General features: G+C 45.0%; 1 protein-coding gene across 1 annotated transcript in view; it reads right to left on the reverse strand.

Moving 5' to 3' along the window:
• The window catches only part of CACNA1I (calcium voltage-gated channel subunit alpha1 I), a 91,634-nt gene that overhangs the window by 61,758 nt on the left and 12,133 nt on the right, over positions 1–17,743 (reverse strand). Inside the window, exon 3 of the mRNA XM_056341775.1 lies at positions 10,782–10,879. Within this exon, the coding sequence (XP_056197750.1) occupies positions 10,782–10,879 (98 nt within the window). The remainder of the gene's footprint in view (positions 1–10,781; positions 10,880–17,743) is intronic.

Genomic DNA, 17,743 nt, shown 5'->3' on the forward strand with positions numbered 1-17,743 from the left:
AGGTCTAGTTGACAGTACAAGGTAGTGAGAGACCTTGATCCAGTTCCGCTGCCAAGGAAAAGCTGCACCAGACACAAAAGTGAAATGCTGGCCTTGTTCAGACACAAGCAAAGTCTTTCCATTGATCTTGCTGTCAGATTCCCGGTGCATTTGTAGGATACATTTAGGGTTGAGGGTTTTGCACTTGCAGGTTGTCAGCGTGATCCATAGTTTACAAGTGCCACTAAGTTTCTCACCAACACCCCACTCTTGCCTTGCCAACACCCAAAACTTGCTTCGTAGCATCTCTGAGCAGCTTAGACACCTCATCCTGCACAGCATGTTGATGACCTAACCTCCATTTATCAAAATCTTTGTCACTCCTCAGCTTGATCACAGAAAATATCAAAGCATGACACTTCTAGCATTTATAAATCTTCTGTCAGTACAAAAAGCTGTTGTTAATTTTCTCAGTAGCATGGGCACATCAAGCCTCACCTTGCTGCAGTGACTTCCCTTAGGACACTGAACAAGTTCAAGCATTAAGTGTCCTCAGTCCTTATCTTCAAGGTACTCCTCAGCTTAAGCCTGAGGGAGACAAAAGAGAGACTAAAGCTCCAGGAACATGCCGTTGGCCAGAACTTCACCCTGCTGGGACAGCAGAACTCTCCAGAGTAGGTTTACAGTGTAATGATGTAAAAGAAAGAGTGCTCTCAAGCTTGCTCTGAGGCTCTAGAAACAATTCCTTTGGGAGCCAGGGACTAGCACAGACCTCACTGCTTTTCACTCTGAGAACAAGACACCTACCTTAGATGGATCAGGTCAGGGCAATATGAGCATCAAAAAGAAAAGGAAGAAGGGGGGAAAAATATACCACTTACGACACCTCCCAACACACACTTAGCTAAAACAACCACCAAAAAGAGCGTGCAAATGAAACTCAAGACACGCTGTTTTCCTTGGGAGAGAGTTGAGAAAACAAACACATGGGTGCTGCATAGCCACGACGCTCAGCGCACTGCCAAAGGTGGCTCAGCTGCCAGAGCCAGGGCTGAATCTTGATATTTTGAATTCCTCAGAGTTCTCCTTCCTACCTGCCCATCTAATGTCATACACACATCAAGGAAATACACCCCTCCTAGTGAGACTTAGCACACAGAAGTGTCAGCAACCTTGAAAACTGTAATTCCCTTTAGCATGGTATATAGCAACAAGTCCCATGGAGCCCTGGCCTGGCTTAACATTGCAGGCAGTTGTTGCCACGTTTCCTTGCTGGAGACCTTCAGTAAATCCTACAGAGAAACAGGCCTAGCTTCCAACACAGCACAGCAAAGATCTCTTCATAAATGATCTTTTTTAAAAAAAAAAAAAAAAAAAAGATAATATCAAGATGTCAAAAGCAAAAAAACCAACCCAAAATCAAAACTTTTGGAGAATGCTATGAGAAATATACGCCAAGGTAATGGAAAATGATCCTTTCACTAGATCATAAATAATGCCAAAAATGAACTGTGGCTTGAAGGGTCATACTATTGTTGTACCTTCCAAGTCTTTCACAGAACATGGTGGCCTAAACAGCAGTCCTGAGCTCTCATATTTTTCAGCTTTGCCCAAGATGCACAAGACTCAGTTTACTAACTAGTTCCTCCCTGCTGAGCTGGAGCCTCCCCAGCCCTAGAGAGGGGCCAGAAACCGGAGCCATGCCAAGTGCTTTGAACAAGCAAGCACAGAGGTGGGACCTCCTAATTGCAGACCTCACTCTAGGGTTACAGTGACCACAAGAACAAGGGCAAAATCCAGAGCATTTACCTCAACACCTAAATGCTGACATCTCTGGAAAAAGAGGGGCCTCAGTCCAAGCTTTGCTGTGATCCAAAAAGGAGGAGACACCCCAGCGCTGAAGCAGGCTGCACCCTATTAGGAACATTGCGAGCAACAGAAAGCTCACCCACCACAGGCACTCACATTCAGTACATGCCACTATAGCATGGCTGGTAGCCACATAATCTGTGACATGAGCAGAAATGAACGCAGGCAAAGGTCTCAGTCAGGAGCCCCCTTTCTTTGCTCTCTCACCCCATTAACCCCTTGCAAGCTTTGGGCTGTTAAGTAATCTTGTCTTGAAGAGTGACACCAGGTGTCAGATTATTTCTTAGAGAGGTGTCTCTCTGGGGGATTGCTGTCATTCTGTTCTTTTTTCCAAGACTGAACATCTAATAAGCAACACCTACTACCACCTGCTACTGTTGTTCATTCACTGTTCATCTCATTTTTCCCCCATTTATCACTGCAATGATGACTGGATTCACTTTCAGTGAAAACTCTATTAAAAACATACAGTGCCAGCTTTTCTTTCAGAATTGCAGGAGTCACCCAACACCAGGGACAAAAGGTAACTCCAGTGTTGTGGCTGCGAGCCACTTGCCTCCGTTCTATAAACACCCATAAGTTCTTTACACATCTCTAGCGCTGTGTAAGTAGGACAGAATAATGCAAAATATTATGTAAAACAGTTAATGCAACTTCTGGTTAAGATTTAAGAGAACTAATTTCCCTCGCTGTCACTAGCATGAATCACGTTCTGCTGCAGGCAGTGACGTGACATTAGGTGAAATGTGCGCGAAGAGGAGAATTGGGCCTGAAATACACAAAGATCAAGAATTTTAAGGTTATGGTTGTAAATTGCCCTGCCCACACACACAAAGTGTAATTTGCATTAGTGTAATACGACATTATCTTTCACCCCATAATACACTGTCATTATTGCTCACATTTCCATGGTATCCATTGCTTGATAGGTCCCATGGGACAGATTTTGCAAAACAGCTCAGCTCCATTTAGGCAGCAAAATAGGTGGCTAGGCTTTCAAGAGCACTGCGTACACTGGAGGCTGAGCTTGTTTGAACAGGCAGCAGAACTGTCACAATGGGAGCTGCGAGGTGCTCAGCATTTTCAAAATTCTGGCTGTGCAGTTCCCCTAGAGGGGAAGGGAGAAATAAAGATTCCAGCAAAGGTCTCTTTATGACTGATTTTTGGTTTGAGGTGGATTTTTTTTTCCAGGCTTGGTTTATTTCCAATAACAAAAACTCTGAAATGCTGCTAACCCTTGTGATTTTTATCAGGAGTCTTGGGATGCGTGGCATGGACCCTTAGGCGTGAAATCTTGCTATGACTTGACAATCTCAGATCACAGTTAAAAAAAAAAAATAGAGAGAGAGAGAAAAAAAAGTATTTTCTATTCCTCAATATTAGGGGGGGGGAAGAGGACTACGAGATCTGAGTCACAGGTCTAAAGATCTGAAAGCCATGGGAAAAATAAAAATAATCTGTTATTATTTGTTTTTATTTTTTAGATCTCATGATTTTAAACCCATCTGACAACCTACAAGCACTCAATTTGTGACTTTTGACTAGTTGTTTATAATAATGATGAAATTGAGCAGACTAGTTCAGAGAGGGAAAGATTACTTTTCCCCATGATCTGTGACTGCAAAAAAAAAAAGGATCTAAGCAACGTATGGTACAAAACAAGGCATTACCAGGTCCAAATTTCCTGACTTCAGAGCGTTCTCCAGCTTCCTGCCGTGATGCTATACTAACACAGGGATGCAATTTTGTTTTGGGTTGGTTTTTTCTCCCAAATTTACTTTGATTATCCATTTCAACAAATGACAATATATTGGACATTGTAGAATACACGTGAAAAACAGCACCAAGATCAGAAAACAAGTAAATAAAACTGGAGCCTGTCTTCAGTGACTGAAGACTTCCTCCAGCCCTACAAGATGTCGGTCTATAACAGCCCTCTCTCTTAAAAAGCCCAGAAGCATTGATCTGCAAACCCATCCAGCATATGTACCTGAGACTCAACAGATTTTCTTTATACTAGTCCTTGCCCTTGTTTCAGTCTTGATTTCCTCCCCTTCTCTCCCTCCCTGCACCCCCACTTTCTGCACATTATCCTACACACACCTTCATGTGTTGTGCCTCGCAAACCCTGCCACTTGCCTCCTGTGCCTTTCTCCTTCGAGCCCCGCTCCTTCTCTGTTCTCCTTTCTATTAATCCTCAAGTTGCTCTGCTCCCCCTCACACTGTTTCCCTGTATCCTGAAAACACCTGTCTGATTTAGGGCTCAACTTACTTGATAAAAAGCTGCACATACAGGAAAGTGCAGCTCTGAGTTACATTTCCACCTCCAAGCCATCCCCCTCTCTGAGGAAAGGCATCTTTTAACAGCCTGCTCTAGGCACAAATCACACTGCTCTCTTCAGTGCCTCAGGCTGCTTGGCTAGGATATTGGGTTGGGAAGGGAGGATATAGACTGAACTTGACCCCATCAGTAAAGTCCATCCCCTGTCGACTTTTCTCCACCCTTTCACTGCCTGCCTGGGACAGAGCCTACAGAAAGCTGGCAGCTTCGTCTCTGAATGGATTTCAGCCACACATAGCCTGACCAGGGAACAAAAAGGGCTTTTGGACCTCTTAACTTTTGTGTATGGATGCTGCAAGCCTGTCCCTGTACTAAGCTGCTCAGGACTGTGGCTGCATGTGGATAAATCTGTGTATATATGCATTTGCACGCAGTTGTAAGTACAGTTTGTGTGTCACTGAGATGCGATAACAAATATTTACAGAGCAGCTTATAAGAAGAATTGTGGATGCGGTAAGTTTAAATATTTGGAAAACAAAACAGTATCTGAGTTTCAGTTATCACTTCACAAATAAAGCTGTGAGGGGAAAAAATGTACTTCCAAATGAGTCAAATGGAAGAGTACATTTTTGAAAGGGAATCGGTGTTGGAAGTGAACAAGAAAGTGACAGTCCTTTTTCAGAAAGACTGTGGCTTCTGAAGCAAAGGCCCTGTAAGATGGTCTTAGAAGAGGAATTTTATAATCTCTCTGCATTTCCAACTGCTAGGGCAGGACCATGCCTGTCAAATGTGCTTGCTTTTTGTCCAATCTAACTGTAAATGAGACTGTTTTACAGCCTAATATATCTCAGTCAGAAGCTAATTTCACACACGCTCATCAGTGAAATTAGTTCTTCAAAAACACATTTAGAGAAGTAAATGTCATCACTTTTCCCCTGTGCCAAGTGTGGGATGCGTAGCCAGGCCACTCTGTCTTCGACACTGTTACAGCACCAAACACACGTAGCTCAGTGTGGAATACAGATTTTAGGCAGGCATATAAATACAAAACATCTGCTTTTCCCATTCCAGGGTTCAACTGCTTCAGACTATTTTTATACTGGTGATTGGGTCTAGTGAGCTGAACACAGGGTTAGGAGACGTCAGTTGTATTTCTGAGTCTGTTGGTGACGCTCACTGGGTCTCACTCACCTGGTCTGAAACATGAGAAAGATTAAGCTAACAAGACTTGGTTAATAACTCTGAGATATGTAGAAGAAAGGTAGAAAACTCCAAACTATCTGGACCCATGGAGATACTATAACAACAATAATTAATAAAGAAAAATGGATCTAGGCCAAGATTTTCCTACACAGCACTTACCAGCAAAAAACACTATTTCATTGAAGTGGAGACACTTCAGTGTTGTGATAGTTATTGAAACAACATTTAGTGGAAAGGAAAGTGTTTTTATACTAGAATGGCATGGTTGAGGAGTTTTGATTTTTAAACTTCTTGGTCATGATGAAGTATAGGAAAAAATCAAAAAGCCCAACAAACCACCTAAAATTACAATAAAACCATATTAAAATGGAAGGGAAATGCTTATTCTTGTTCTGACTGAGAAAATACACATTTAGAAAGAGCAGAACTTCCCACAAATTTGAAATTCTATTTCCTGCACAACTAGTAATAAGAATATAACATTAGATTTCTAACGCCTATACCTCCACATAAGTATTACTGCACTTACACACCAAGTATTAGCACATGTATACACTTTCTATTCAATAAAGTGGCCACACAACACTGCAACAGAGTCCTTAACTTCCGCACAGTGTGCTCAGCTGAAGTAATCTGCTTCCAAATGATGAATCAGTTACTAAATTGTAAGTGGAAACTGGAAGACATCAAACAATGCAAAGACTCTTCTTTACAGAAGACCAATGTGACAAGAAAGAGTAAACTGAAGAAACGTTTCCTACCCCAATGGCCAAAAAACATAGTAACAGAAGCAAATAATCAGAATTTACTACAGACTCCCTGCTCAAAAGCAGGCAGAAATAAAACAAAACCAGCCTCCCCTCTAAACCTCATGCCTTGCCATGAGAAGAGGGAATGAAAAACTAGCAGAAACAGCAACATTTCACCTAGCAACCTGCCACACAATCACAAAAGGATAACAACAACAAATAGATGTGGAATTTCACCCCAAGCCCAGGACACAGACATGCCCAGAGCAGAAAGCAACGAGCTCTAACAGAGACCTGGAGGGTATTTTTTCCCTCTTTAGACTTATTCAGGGACTCACAGGGCTTGTCACACCAGCTCAATGCCATGGAATTGAATCACATGGTAACAGGACCAGAACAATCTCTAATTTTTTGTTTCATGCATTTTCAAACAGAACTCCAAAAGGCAGCATTCCTGGACCTGTAGTCAGGAATGTAAGAGATAAGCAGGAAGGAATACTAATGAAAGTGTGATATGTATTACAAAACTAGGGTACTTCACATATTCTCTAGTACACTTCAAAGATGACATGCGAATGGAGGAATGATCGGGCAGGGCAGACCCACAGACTTCTTCATCCAGAAGTGAAATCCAAAATGGTCAGTAGCACATCCTGGTGAGAACTGCAAGAAACACAATCAATTGCCAGCAACCAGTAGCTAAAGAGCAGCTCCAACCCTGATGTGAGGAGGTTTGAAATCTGTTAAGTGTCTCCATGTGAGCTCTCATCTCTTGGACAATCCCATTTTACTTACTTCACTCACACAGTGCCTCTTACTTGATTTGGGGATGGGAGGACTTCCCAAGGCAGTGAGTTTTACAGCCCAATAATGATCTGGGTGGAGAACTTGTTCCTTAATGAAGATTTGCCACCTTTTGGTGACACTGGATGTCCTTTTCTTCTTCTGTCGTGATTCAGGTAGGAGAGTCTATGCATCCTCTATACTATACATAACACGTACAGCAAACACAAACAGCATTTGTCAGCTCCTTGTGGGATATTGTTTCAAAGCCTCACAAGTCACACTGGAAGGAAGGGCTTTCAGCAGCATGTTAGGAATGAACGCAGGTAAGCAGAATTCAGACATAGCCAATTTGGGCATTTAAACTTCAGCCTTGCCCACCTGCCAACTTATAAGTTAATTTAACTTATTTAACAGGTGATACTTCTTCCTCTACCATGTTGCTACCATTTCCTTAGAGTCATTCTGAATTTCCTCCCTCACAATCTTCTGGCATTGCTTCTTGTTTTGCTTCATATAGTATGAAAGTGCTCTGAAATTTCTCACTTCAGTATGTGGACTTTTCAAACACTGGCTGATTATTAGTGTTACTGTTCTTTTGGTGCTAAATATCTACACAGACAGACCACTTCAGCACTCTTCCACTCATGCGGTAACCACTCCGGTTCCTAATCACTTTGTCCATTCTCCTGATAATAAATTGCAATTATTCAGTGAAAATCGGTCCCTACCCGGGTGCCCACCTGGAAGCCTTTGAAATGGCCACCAGTGAATGCTGGCCACATTGTCCCGTCACAGCCTTCTGACATGGCTGAATATCTGCCTTTGGGATTAACTCCCCTGCCCCTCCCCCAATATCTCACACTCTCACCAAGACATCAATCTCCCTCTGCCTCCTGCTGGTTTATTTCCCATTTTCTTTGCTAGCACCTGCAACACCTCCAGCTTGGTATCACCAGTATATCTCACTAATAGACTTTCCTCTTGTTTCAGATCAGTAATGAAGAACTTTAAAAAGACATTAAAAAAGATTTGTGGCCAAAGGTCCCATTGATTATGTTTGTTGTACCCCACTAGGCACCTTTTCCAATGCAGCCTCATTCCATTTATCACAAGCCTTTGTTTACAGCCTCTTCACCAGTTTTCAACCCTCAGGTCAGTGCTTCCTCTCCCAGGGAATCAGATTTTTTTTTAATTCTTTTTTTTTAATTAACGGCAGGATGTCTTTCTTCCAAAATGTTCTCTGCATATAACCACAGAATTACATAACGAGAAAGATACATAGAGGTTTAACCACAGAGTGGGAATTAAAACAGCATCAATTTCATAGTAAAGTTTTATACTGATAAAATAAACAGATAGGCACCGCACCACGGCCAGGACAGTCAGGAGAAATTCAACGGCCTGTGCTCTGCAAAGGTCAGGTGAGGTGTTTAAAAGCACCCCTGATGCCCTCACATGGATGGAGTGGGTCCATGGTGGGTCTTTTCTGATGCCACTCACATCACTCCGCCCCCCTGGGGCAGCTCCTGATGATGGGGGAGTAACTCCAGCTGTTCTGGGAGATAAACAAATAAAACAAGGCCTCGACTTTGTCAGTCAAACTTTGCTCCTGACCACTGGTGTACAGCAATTAGCATGACAGATGTCTGCAGGAGTCAATTGGATATCATTTGAGATGTTCCCACTCACCACCAAGGTTAAGTCTACCCTGATAACAGAGATCAGCCTCAAAGTCATCTTTGATCACAGACTCACAGGACTCCTTATGAAGCAGGGAGGAAAGTGGGCTGCATAATGTGAAGGTGGTACTGCCCTCACACAGCCAGCCTGGAAGAGATGAGCCTGCCATGCATGACCTCTGGGCCACCTCCTGACCGAAGAGATGCCCCACCACCACTGCTGTGCATGTCCACAGCCAGAACCGTAACTGGGTCCCAGCTCTCTCCTCTCTGGAGAAGGACCAGAGAGATGGAGACAGGCTGGGGTAGTTGTTTAGCTGACAGTTGATAGCCAAAAATTTGTTCTTGGCTCCCATCGTTATCATGCTGTGATGGACCTGTTATCTGCCTGAGCGGGGGCACTCAGTGCCCAAACCAGCTGCTCCTCTGCCTGGCACCCTCCTGCCACGCTGGGCACACAGGACTGTGCCTCTGTTCCTCCATCACACCTTTATCGCAGAATAATATAATGGTTTGGGATGGAAGAGACCTTAACGATCATCTAGTTCCAGCCCCCCTGCCATGGGCAGGGACACCTTCCACTAGCCCAGGTTGCTCAGAGCCCCATCCAGCCTGGCCTTGACTGCCAGGGATGGGGGCATTCACAGCTTCTCTGGGCAACCTGTTCCAGTGCCTCACCACCCTCACAGTGAAGAATTTCTTTCTAATATTGAATGTATATCTACCCTCTTACAGTTTAAAACCATTACACTTGTCCTGTTGCCCTACTTTCATTTACTCAAGACCCCTTTCTAGACGGGCATGGAGCCAGAGACCCAGAAATCTTCCTCCATAGCATGTTCAAGAAATAGCTGGCATCGTGAAAGTGACCTTGACGCAAGGAAAACATATGATGTAGACTGGGGAGATTGCCTGTGCAAACTTCCTCAGATCTGGAAAAGAAAAAGCAGTATGTGAGCTTGAGAAAAGGATCAGGAGAGCTCTGGCAAGGTCTTAGCCACTGCAGACAGACTGATTAGGGAGATTATGGGGAACAGCAAAGAGACTTTCTGCCATTCTGCAAGGCAGAAGAAATGCCTGAAGTCTCACAGGGCTGCATGTGGCAGCTGCTGCCTTTGCACAGGGAAGGCAGAAACAGAGTGACACAGCGGGACGAGTTCAGTGCTCTTGCAACACCCTGATACCAACGGTATGCAACCTGCCCACCAGTTCACTTCCATCCACCTGGACGCAACCACTGCAAAGCCTGACCCACCTCCATCGATGTCTCCTGCAGTTAAGTAACAACAGCAACACCTGCTTACTCACTCCAGGACTGCAGGGAGAACAACACTGACTTGAGAGAAGGGGGGTGGGGGGTGTCTGGGGAGAGGCAAAGGAAGGGAAGAAACAGTTCAGCACCGATAAAAACTGCAAAGCACGGCGAAGAGGCTGGTCTTGTCCCCATCTTCTGGGAAGGAAGGAAGTGAAGGTTAAGGAGGAGCCACTTCCACTATGGGAGCAGTGTGTGTGTGTGGCACATGCCCCAGGGCTGCAACACCCCTCTGGTTTGCCTGCAGACCTGAGCTGGGGACTGCATCTCAGACCTGAATGGCACCAGTAAGCACAGTTCGGCTGCTGACACATCCAGGCTCAGGCGGAGCCCTGTGCCCAGCAGCGCTCAGTCCTGCTCATACACACACACCAGCTCACAGGGGAAACAGCTGGCACAAAAGACAAGAGTACAAAGCACAGGGTGAGGAGGAGAGAAAGAATAGCTGGTGCTACATGCCCCTAAGCTGTAACGGCGTGAAAATTTTTCAGAGAGGATCTGGAAGAGTGTGTGAAAGCCTGAGCAAACCAATTCTCCCTGCTTCCCTCAGCTCACCCCTCTCCAGATCTCACACACACACCTTTTTCAGGCTGCAGACTTTATCAAACCTGCGTTGTCCTTCAGTAAGAGTGAGAAAAAAAACCCTTTCCTCTACTGCACATTGTTCAGCTTCAGCTGCTGAACCATCAGCTTGCCCCTGCACAAAGGATAACTAGGGCAGATATGCTGGGAGACTGTAGTTTTCCTGCCCATCCAATGACACCTCTTGGCCCCACAATGGGAAAAAGCCTGCACACACCATGCAGCAGCCTCCACTCAGTCTGCACTTGAACCCTGCCTAGAGAACACCCGCACACAGCCTTACTGATCACGTACTCCCCACAACCCAAGCTAAGCAGGTGTGAGAGGAAAGCATGACTTACTAGGCACACGGTTGATAGCTTTCAGGGGTCTCAGGACACGGACAGTACGGATTGCAGATAAGTTAATGTTTTGGAGATCCAGAGAGTACTCCACCATCCTGTAGAAAGGGAGAGAGAAAAAGAAAGTTTAAAAGAATCCAAAATTATGGTTTCAGCTACAGAGTCATCATTTCTTCCTTGAAGTGTTTCTGGAACTCATCGGGGTGAAGCCTGAATCTTGGGAAGCAAAGCTGAAGTCTCCAGGAGCCCTCTGGGAGCAGGACCAGAGCCCACAGCTCCCTTGGCAGAAAACGCAACTTGTCCACAGCAAGGCAATGAGTGGTGAGAGCATGCCATATGGATGGAGGCCAGGAGCTGCGATAACACTTCACCTGCTGTGACTGTCAGGAGGGGAAGTAGCTGTGTGAAGATGCCCCGACAAGGAGCATGCACTCCTGGCGAGAGCACGCACGCACGGTGGACATTTCCCTCAAGACCAGGAGGAGGGGGGCTGTGTAGCTGGTTTTGCTAAGCGTTACTTGCAGCAGCACAGTGGGGTGCTTCCTGTGTTCCCCTCGTCTCATAGTGCAGCATGAGGTCCCTGGAGGTGGCTGCAGCTAACCTGTTTTACCTCATCTAGAAGCAAACTCTCTACTTAAAGCAGTAACTAGTTCCTCTAGATGGGAAGGCTTCTCCCACCACTGTGAATCACTCCTTTCTGATACCAACCAAAAAGGGAAAAGCCCAATTTTAGGACATATGCTAGACCTTAGCTTTCCTAACCCAACAGCATGCTCCCTAAATCACCCCAAAGTGCAACCAGCTATGACTAACGCATTGGCTTTGCTGCATGAGCAGCAGGTGCAGGTAAAAAAAGTGACCTGGCCCAGCATCCCTTAGCCCAGCATTCCCCTCCTTGCCCAGTACGGCAAATGTCCAGTAACTTGCCTGCCTCTTGGAAAGCATGGTGAGAAACTGGATTATACTAACCATTTAGCCTGACCAGCAATTCCCACCTGAGGATCTCAAAGCATTTTAGCGAACATAGGTGTGTGAGGCCCCCAGGAAGACATGGGCTGTTGTCACCAGCTTCCCTGGAGTGACCCTGATGTGCAGAGGGATCAAGAGGGTGACAAATTTGGCAGGTGAAACAGCAGCAGAATCAGGACAGGAACTGCTTCTCCTGAATCCCTTCTCAGATGTGAATAATCAAGCTACAAAAAGGTCCTTTTTCCTTGGTCTTTCAACATGCTCAAGAAATGGCGAGGGATCAGGGAACACAGCCTTTTGTTACCGAACCCCTTCTCAAACCAAAACCATAATTTATATTAAAAGATCTAGAAGTCAATGGTCCTGTAATCTAAAGTCCACCCAAATCCCTCTGCCCAGGAACCATTGAGGAGTCAATAAGAGAGCTTAAGTGAGATGCTGAGGGGGAAATGTAGTACAGCCAGTCTGTAAGAAATACCAGGGAGAGGACCTGAGTGAAACTTAAATGAAATGGACCGATCCTTCTATCGATTACCTTCTTCACTCAAAAGGACCTTGAAGAGCAAATGTCTAGTCATCTGTCTACACCTTTCACAAAGGGGACTTGTCAAAGTGATAGATTTTCAAATACAACGGGGTAAACTTGTCAAAGTGTTGTGATTATTCTCTCTCATGCTCTCTTTCTTTCTCTCCCTCATTCCTTTCACTCTGTTCTCTCATGCACTTTTAGGGTAATTGCATGAAATAATTCTTCCTCTGAAATTCTGTGGCATTCATTTACCTCCCTGGAGCTGTCAGTTCCACATATACTGACTGTAGAAGGAGAAAGGAAGGATTTCATGCAGATAAGCAAAATATTAAAAAAAAAAAAATGCCACCCAAAAAAACCCCACGCCAAACAAAACAGCAATATTTAGCTAGCCTACAGAAAACATTAGTAATAGACAGAGGCTTAGGATCCAGTCAGATGAAACTGGGAAGTGGGTATGAAAGGAGGAAGAATGCACACAGATACAAAGGCACAGGCATGACTACAGGGCATCACACAAAGGACACACCTGCATGGTGTTAAAGAACACAGTGCAAAGAGCCTTCAGCAAGCACTAATCAACCTTGCTCCAAAAGCATAAAGCAAGATTGCCTCATCAGTGTGTGGTTGCTCCGGAATTAGAGACCTGCTGAAACTTTGGAACTATGGTTAAAGGCAAAGCACTGTATAGGCATGGCTGTATGGCCCCAGGGGTGTGGGCTAACATCTCTTTGTAGCACAGAGACCTGACACATAGAAGCAGCTTCATGACTGAAGAAGTCCCGACGCTGCATGCTGCTATGGGGGTAGGTATGAGCACAGAAACATGAAGGTCTTCAAGTTTGGTGAAGTCCCATAGAACTTCCTTTCCTCTCCTAAAAAACCCACATCCCCTAGAGCACTAGGCTGAGGTTAGACCTCTGAAGGCAAAAAAAATATTTTTGAGCAGTGACAGAACAACCTGAAACATGTTCTGTCAGATGCTAAATAAGCAAATAACCTTATTTCAAAAAGTGGTCTTTTCTGAACTGCAAGCGACCAAATGAGAAGTCCTGCAGGACGCTGTGACCCTCACAGTAACTGAGCGCAGGGGAACAGCACAGGGCTAGGGCTGAGATGAAACCAGCGGGCAGAAGTGACATCTTTTCTTAGACTTAGCCACATAAAATCCATTAAAAAATAGAACCTCCGTTTACAAAACTGTTCGAGTTTTGTCCCTCCTGTGGCTATAACCATGTTGCTGGCATTACAACGGGTGTAACCTTAACCAGGTGCACGTCACTGCTCTCCCCTAGCTACCATGAGCTTGTCACCTACGTGGCACAGCCTGTGTGTTACTAAAAAACTAATAATCGTCAAAGCAGCGAGCACAGTCCTTTCAGAGCAAGACCAATGCTACTGTAGCTGCAACTGTGACTGTGCCGCTCAGACAGACAGCCTGCCAGCCAGCCTCCTGCAGCCCTCGGTGGCTGCGGATTTGCTGTGATTACATTCCAGTTTAGCTAGGGAAAAAGAAAAAAAAAAGACCAAATAGTCAATCACTCTGCCAATGAAAACAGCAGGCTGTTCCCAAGGATGGGTCATAGAAGGGCAACTGTTAAATTTTTCAGAGAGCAACTTCTAACAAAAGCGAGCTCAGCCCTAGCAGGCCCCAGGGCTTCAGCTCACTTAGCAAACCTCTTCTGCTTATGGTTCTTCCTGAGGTCTCCTGATCTTGGCTATAATAACAGAGACACATCCAGGATACTTAAATCCCTGTAGATGAGTTATGCCTGTTGTAGTCGCATAAATCATATCCAAAAAATCTCCAATGCAATTCCAGTGCAATTTTTGCATTAGGGCCACTTGTTCTTGCCTTGCCTTTCCTTTCCTAGTGATGGCTTTAACATCAACTGATGTTCACACTTCTCTTTGCACAAGGGTAGCATGTGCACATCATGATGGCCTACATGCGACCAAGGTGAAATAAAACTCTATTAATTAACAAGTACAAACATTTTCTGTGTAGGTAAAGCCGACAAATCCAAATGTTGCATCCTTTCTTTAATTAAATAAGATCTCAAGTGACTCTGCTGGAGTCTCTGGGCATCTGCAGCTTTTCAGGAATTGCCAGCCGAGCTGGTTTTGCTCTTATCTTTCTCCAGCCAGCCCTGCTCCCCGCTGCCTGGAAATCCTGTACTCTTAACACTCTCTAGGTTTGGGCTGCACCTGATCTCCTGCTGCCACATGTGGAGGTGGTGACAGGCTGACAGAGAGTCAGAAGGGCTCATTGCAAAAATTGATCAGTCAGAAACTGGCAGCATATTTATGTCAGAAGGTTCACATTTTCTCATGTCTGCGTCTCAAAATCTTGCGATGGTGGATTAGGTGCACAGTGCCTACTTGGACTCTCAGGCCTTTGGTGCTCGGATCTTTATCACACCAGCAACCTGGAAAACCGTGTGTTTGCTGGCTGTTCACAAACCAAGAGCACAGAAATGTTAAAGCCAGTACAAAATTGTTGCCTCCTTATTGAACTACAGGAGTTTTCCAGGTTCTTTGTCCTTGCTTTGTAGCAGCTCAGTGCCATGAACAAGGGTAGCCCCCATGACTTGACTGCCCTTCATCTAGTTCTTCTCTCTTTTTTGGCTGCTTTAAAAGTAAAAGCCTTAGTTTCTTTAAGGTCCAGGGGCAGTCAGACAAAGTCTAGGATAGCGGGGGGGAAGCCTATCCTGGTTGTGAGCAGTCTTTTCCCCTTATCATGACACAGCAGCAGGGAATGCATCTCTCCCAAGGGAAACAGCAGCTCATTACTGGTACCACTAAAATATTTTGCGTCCTCTGGTGTGGGTGGAAGTGCAGGGGCAGGTTAGGAAGCTGGAACTATGCTAAATCAGAGAGAAACTCCTGATCTGTGATGGAATTTGAGCACTGAGCTGTCAAGATAATTGAATTTATACAGTAATTCTTCTTCCCTTGCTAGAGATTTTCTTCAAAACTTTCCACATGAAATGCTTCTGGAAAGAGAGGGGATTGATGCACACACCATCCCCAAGCCATACAGCTCAAGGCTGATGCATGGTGGTAACGCTGACAGGGTGGGAAATGGGACAGGGGCACTAGATGCATGCATGGGTTCATTCTGCATAAGCAGGGGGGAATGCCTGGCAGGGAATGCCTCTTTGAGCTCTGCCTCCCTTCCCACTCTCAAGGTATCCCGCCTCCTCCCTATCCCCTCTGTCTTTTTACACCCCTCTGACTCATGCCTGCCTGCAACACTTCTACCTCTCATTTTAATCTTCCTCCTTAACTTCCAGTTTTTTCGTTCACCCTTTGCCTTTCCTTTACCTTTTCCCACTTTGCTTCATACCCTTCAATTCCCTTTTCAATCCTTTCTTTCCTTTTCCATCTTCCTCTTTATTCCTTTTGTCCCTTTCCCTACACATCACCTTCTTGCTTTCCCCTCCAACTTAGTTTCTGCCTTGCTAATAAACATTAGCCTATGCCCAGGTAAGTCTGCTTAGCTGAACACACAAGAGACCTTGAGTTTAACTGAGACAAGTCCAAGCTAGTGTGGGGAACAAGTGAGCAATTTGTTAGCACAGACCAGAAAACACTGGTCTGATGTACCTCCATCCCACGCCAAGCCACTGGAGCAGACAGTGAGCACACAGGGACAAGGAGGCACATAAACCACCAGCATTGCAAACCTTCACTGCTCATGAGGTCTCTACAACAGCAGAATAGCTTCATCAGCTACATCTTGGCACTTCTATTGTTCCTCTGCACCTGTGAGCTCGAGAGTGGGCTTGGATCTGCCTTGGCACTCTCACTTCTCCAGCAGCAATGAAACTCAGGAGAGAAGAGTGATGCTCATTGCCCAACAGCAGAAATGCACAGCCAGTGTGGACCTGTGCCAGGCATAGGAGAGCAGACTGTCCAGCAGCATGGAGGAATAAAAACTAAGACTATTTAAAACAGACATAATGAGAATATGAAAAACCATGTAAAGAGTCCAGAAAATTCAGATTTTATCTTGCTGTACAGGTAACTCAAGACAATGTACTTGTACAATGCCTGCCTAGCAGCTTCCTTGCAATTACATTTGATGAAATCCATGATTAAAACAGTTCAAATATTACCATTTAGTTCTTCATATTTACATCTCTTTACACCTTTATTAAGTACTTATTAAATTCCCTAATCTTGGCTCCTGAATTTCTATTTGCTGAAAATTAGCAGCCAAGAAATAATATTTAAAATACATTCTGGAAGCATTCATGAAAAATACCAAGGCAGTATTTTTCTTATGACATGAAGCCAGTATTTTTTTGTCAAATTCAAAAGGTAATTCCCCTTCTCTGATATGGGATTTCAATTGAAAGCTAATTAACTGCAGTCTAATCAATTCATATTTCTGTGTCATATAAATCTGGATTTGGCACTGAAGCCAGAAACTTTGTGGCTGTGACTTCCTAGCTGTAATTTCAGGCTTGCTAAGAGTCTCTGTACAAAGTGCATCTTTTCCTGCCTCTGGACTTTTATTTGGTGCTTGCATCTATGAGCACCTGGGGTGACCAAGGCAGAAGATTGGTTGCTCTCGGCTCCAAATTCCTTCAGTATCTCAGCTGTGCCAGGGGTCTAAAGCCTGACCTACCTATACCACGACTAGATGCAATTTTACTAATGCCTTCTGCATACAAGAATATGCCTTTCTGTCCTCAGTTCCTTGATTCGGCCATCAAATTTCACAAACTGCAATTTCTACCACTTTGAAGATCCAGAACATAGGAGTCACAGGGAAAATATAAGACTAAGTCTGCCAGTTTTCCCTGTCTGAACTTCTAATTCAGATACCAGCACCAAAATTTACAGCTGACATCTCTCCATTTACCAAGTGTCCATCCCCCTGATATGTGAGCCACGTGTGAGCCATCCCACAGCTCAAATCTCCCACCTGCAGTTTGTGGGGTGGTGATGGGAGACTGATTTACCCCTAAATCCTCCCACCTCTGTAGTACACACCAGAATGAAAGGAAGGTCTCACTGCCTCTGCTCTGGCTTCAAAGACTGTGGCTACAATGCAAAGGAGTAAAGCCAGTCCTCTCACTAGACGACGTAGTCCAGTGATCCCGTATCTCCCCTCTTATATTAATGAGCTGTTCTGATGAAAGGAAATTGGAAAGCATGTGTATTCTAGATCCACCCAGTCCTGGTCCTCTGTTGGTCACAGGTGTAGCAGTGGGCAGGGGACATGGAGAACAGGGCTGGCCAGGCTCCCCCAGGGGCTCTCTATCAACTGAATCTGTGGTGTGGAAAAAAGAGGAGGGCAGGCTGCAAAATCCACTTTGTGGTGCCCACGATTGCCTAGATAGGGGGGACCATGAGCCCTGGAGCAACACCAAGGAGGCAGGAGGAAGAGCACACAGCTGAACAGCTAGAGCATGGGACACATGTGGCATTCAAGACACCTCTTGCTAGCCCT

Source organism: Falco biarmicus, chromosome 5 (assembly GCF_023638135.1).
Source record: "Falco biarmicus isolate bFalBia1 chromosome 5, bFalBia1.pri, whole genome shotgun sequence".
NCBI lineage: Eukaryota > Metazoa > Chordata > Aves > Falconiformes > Falconidae > Falco > Falco biarmicus.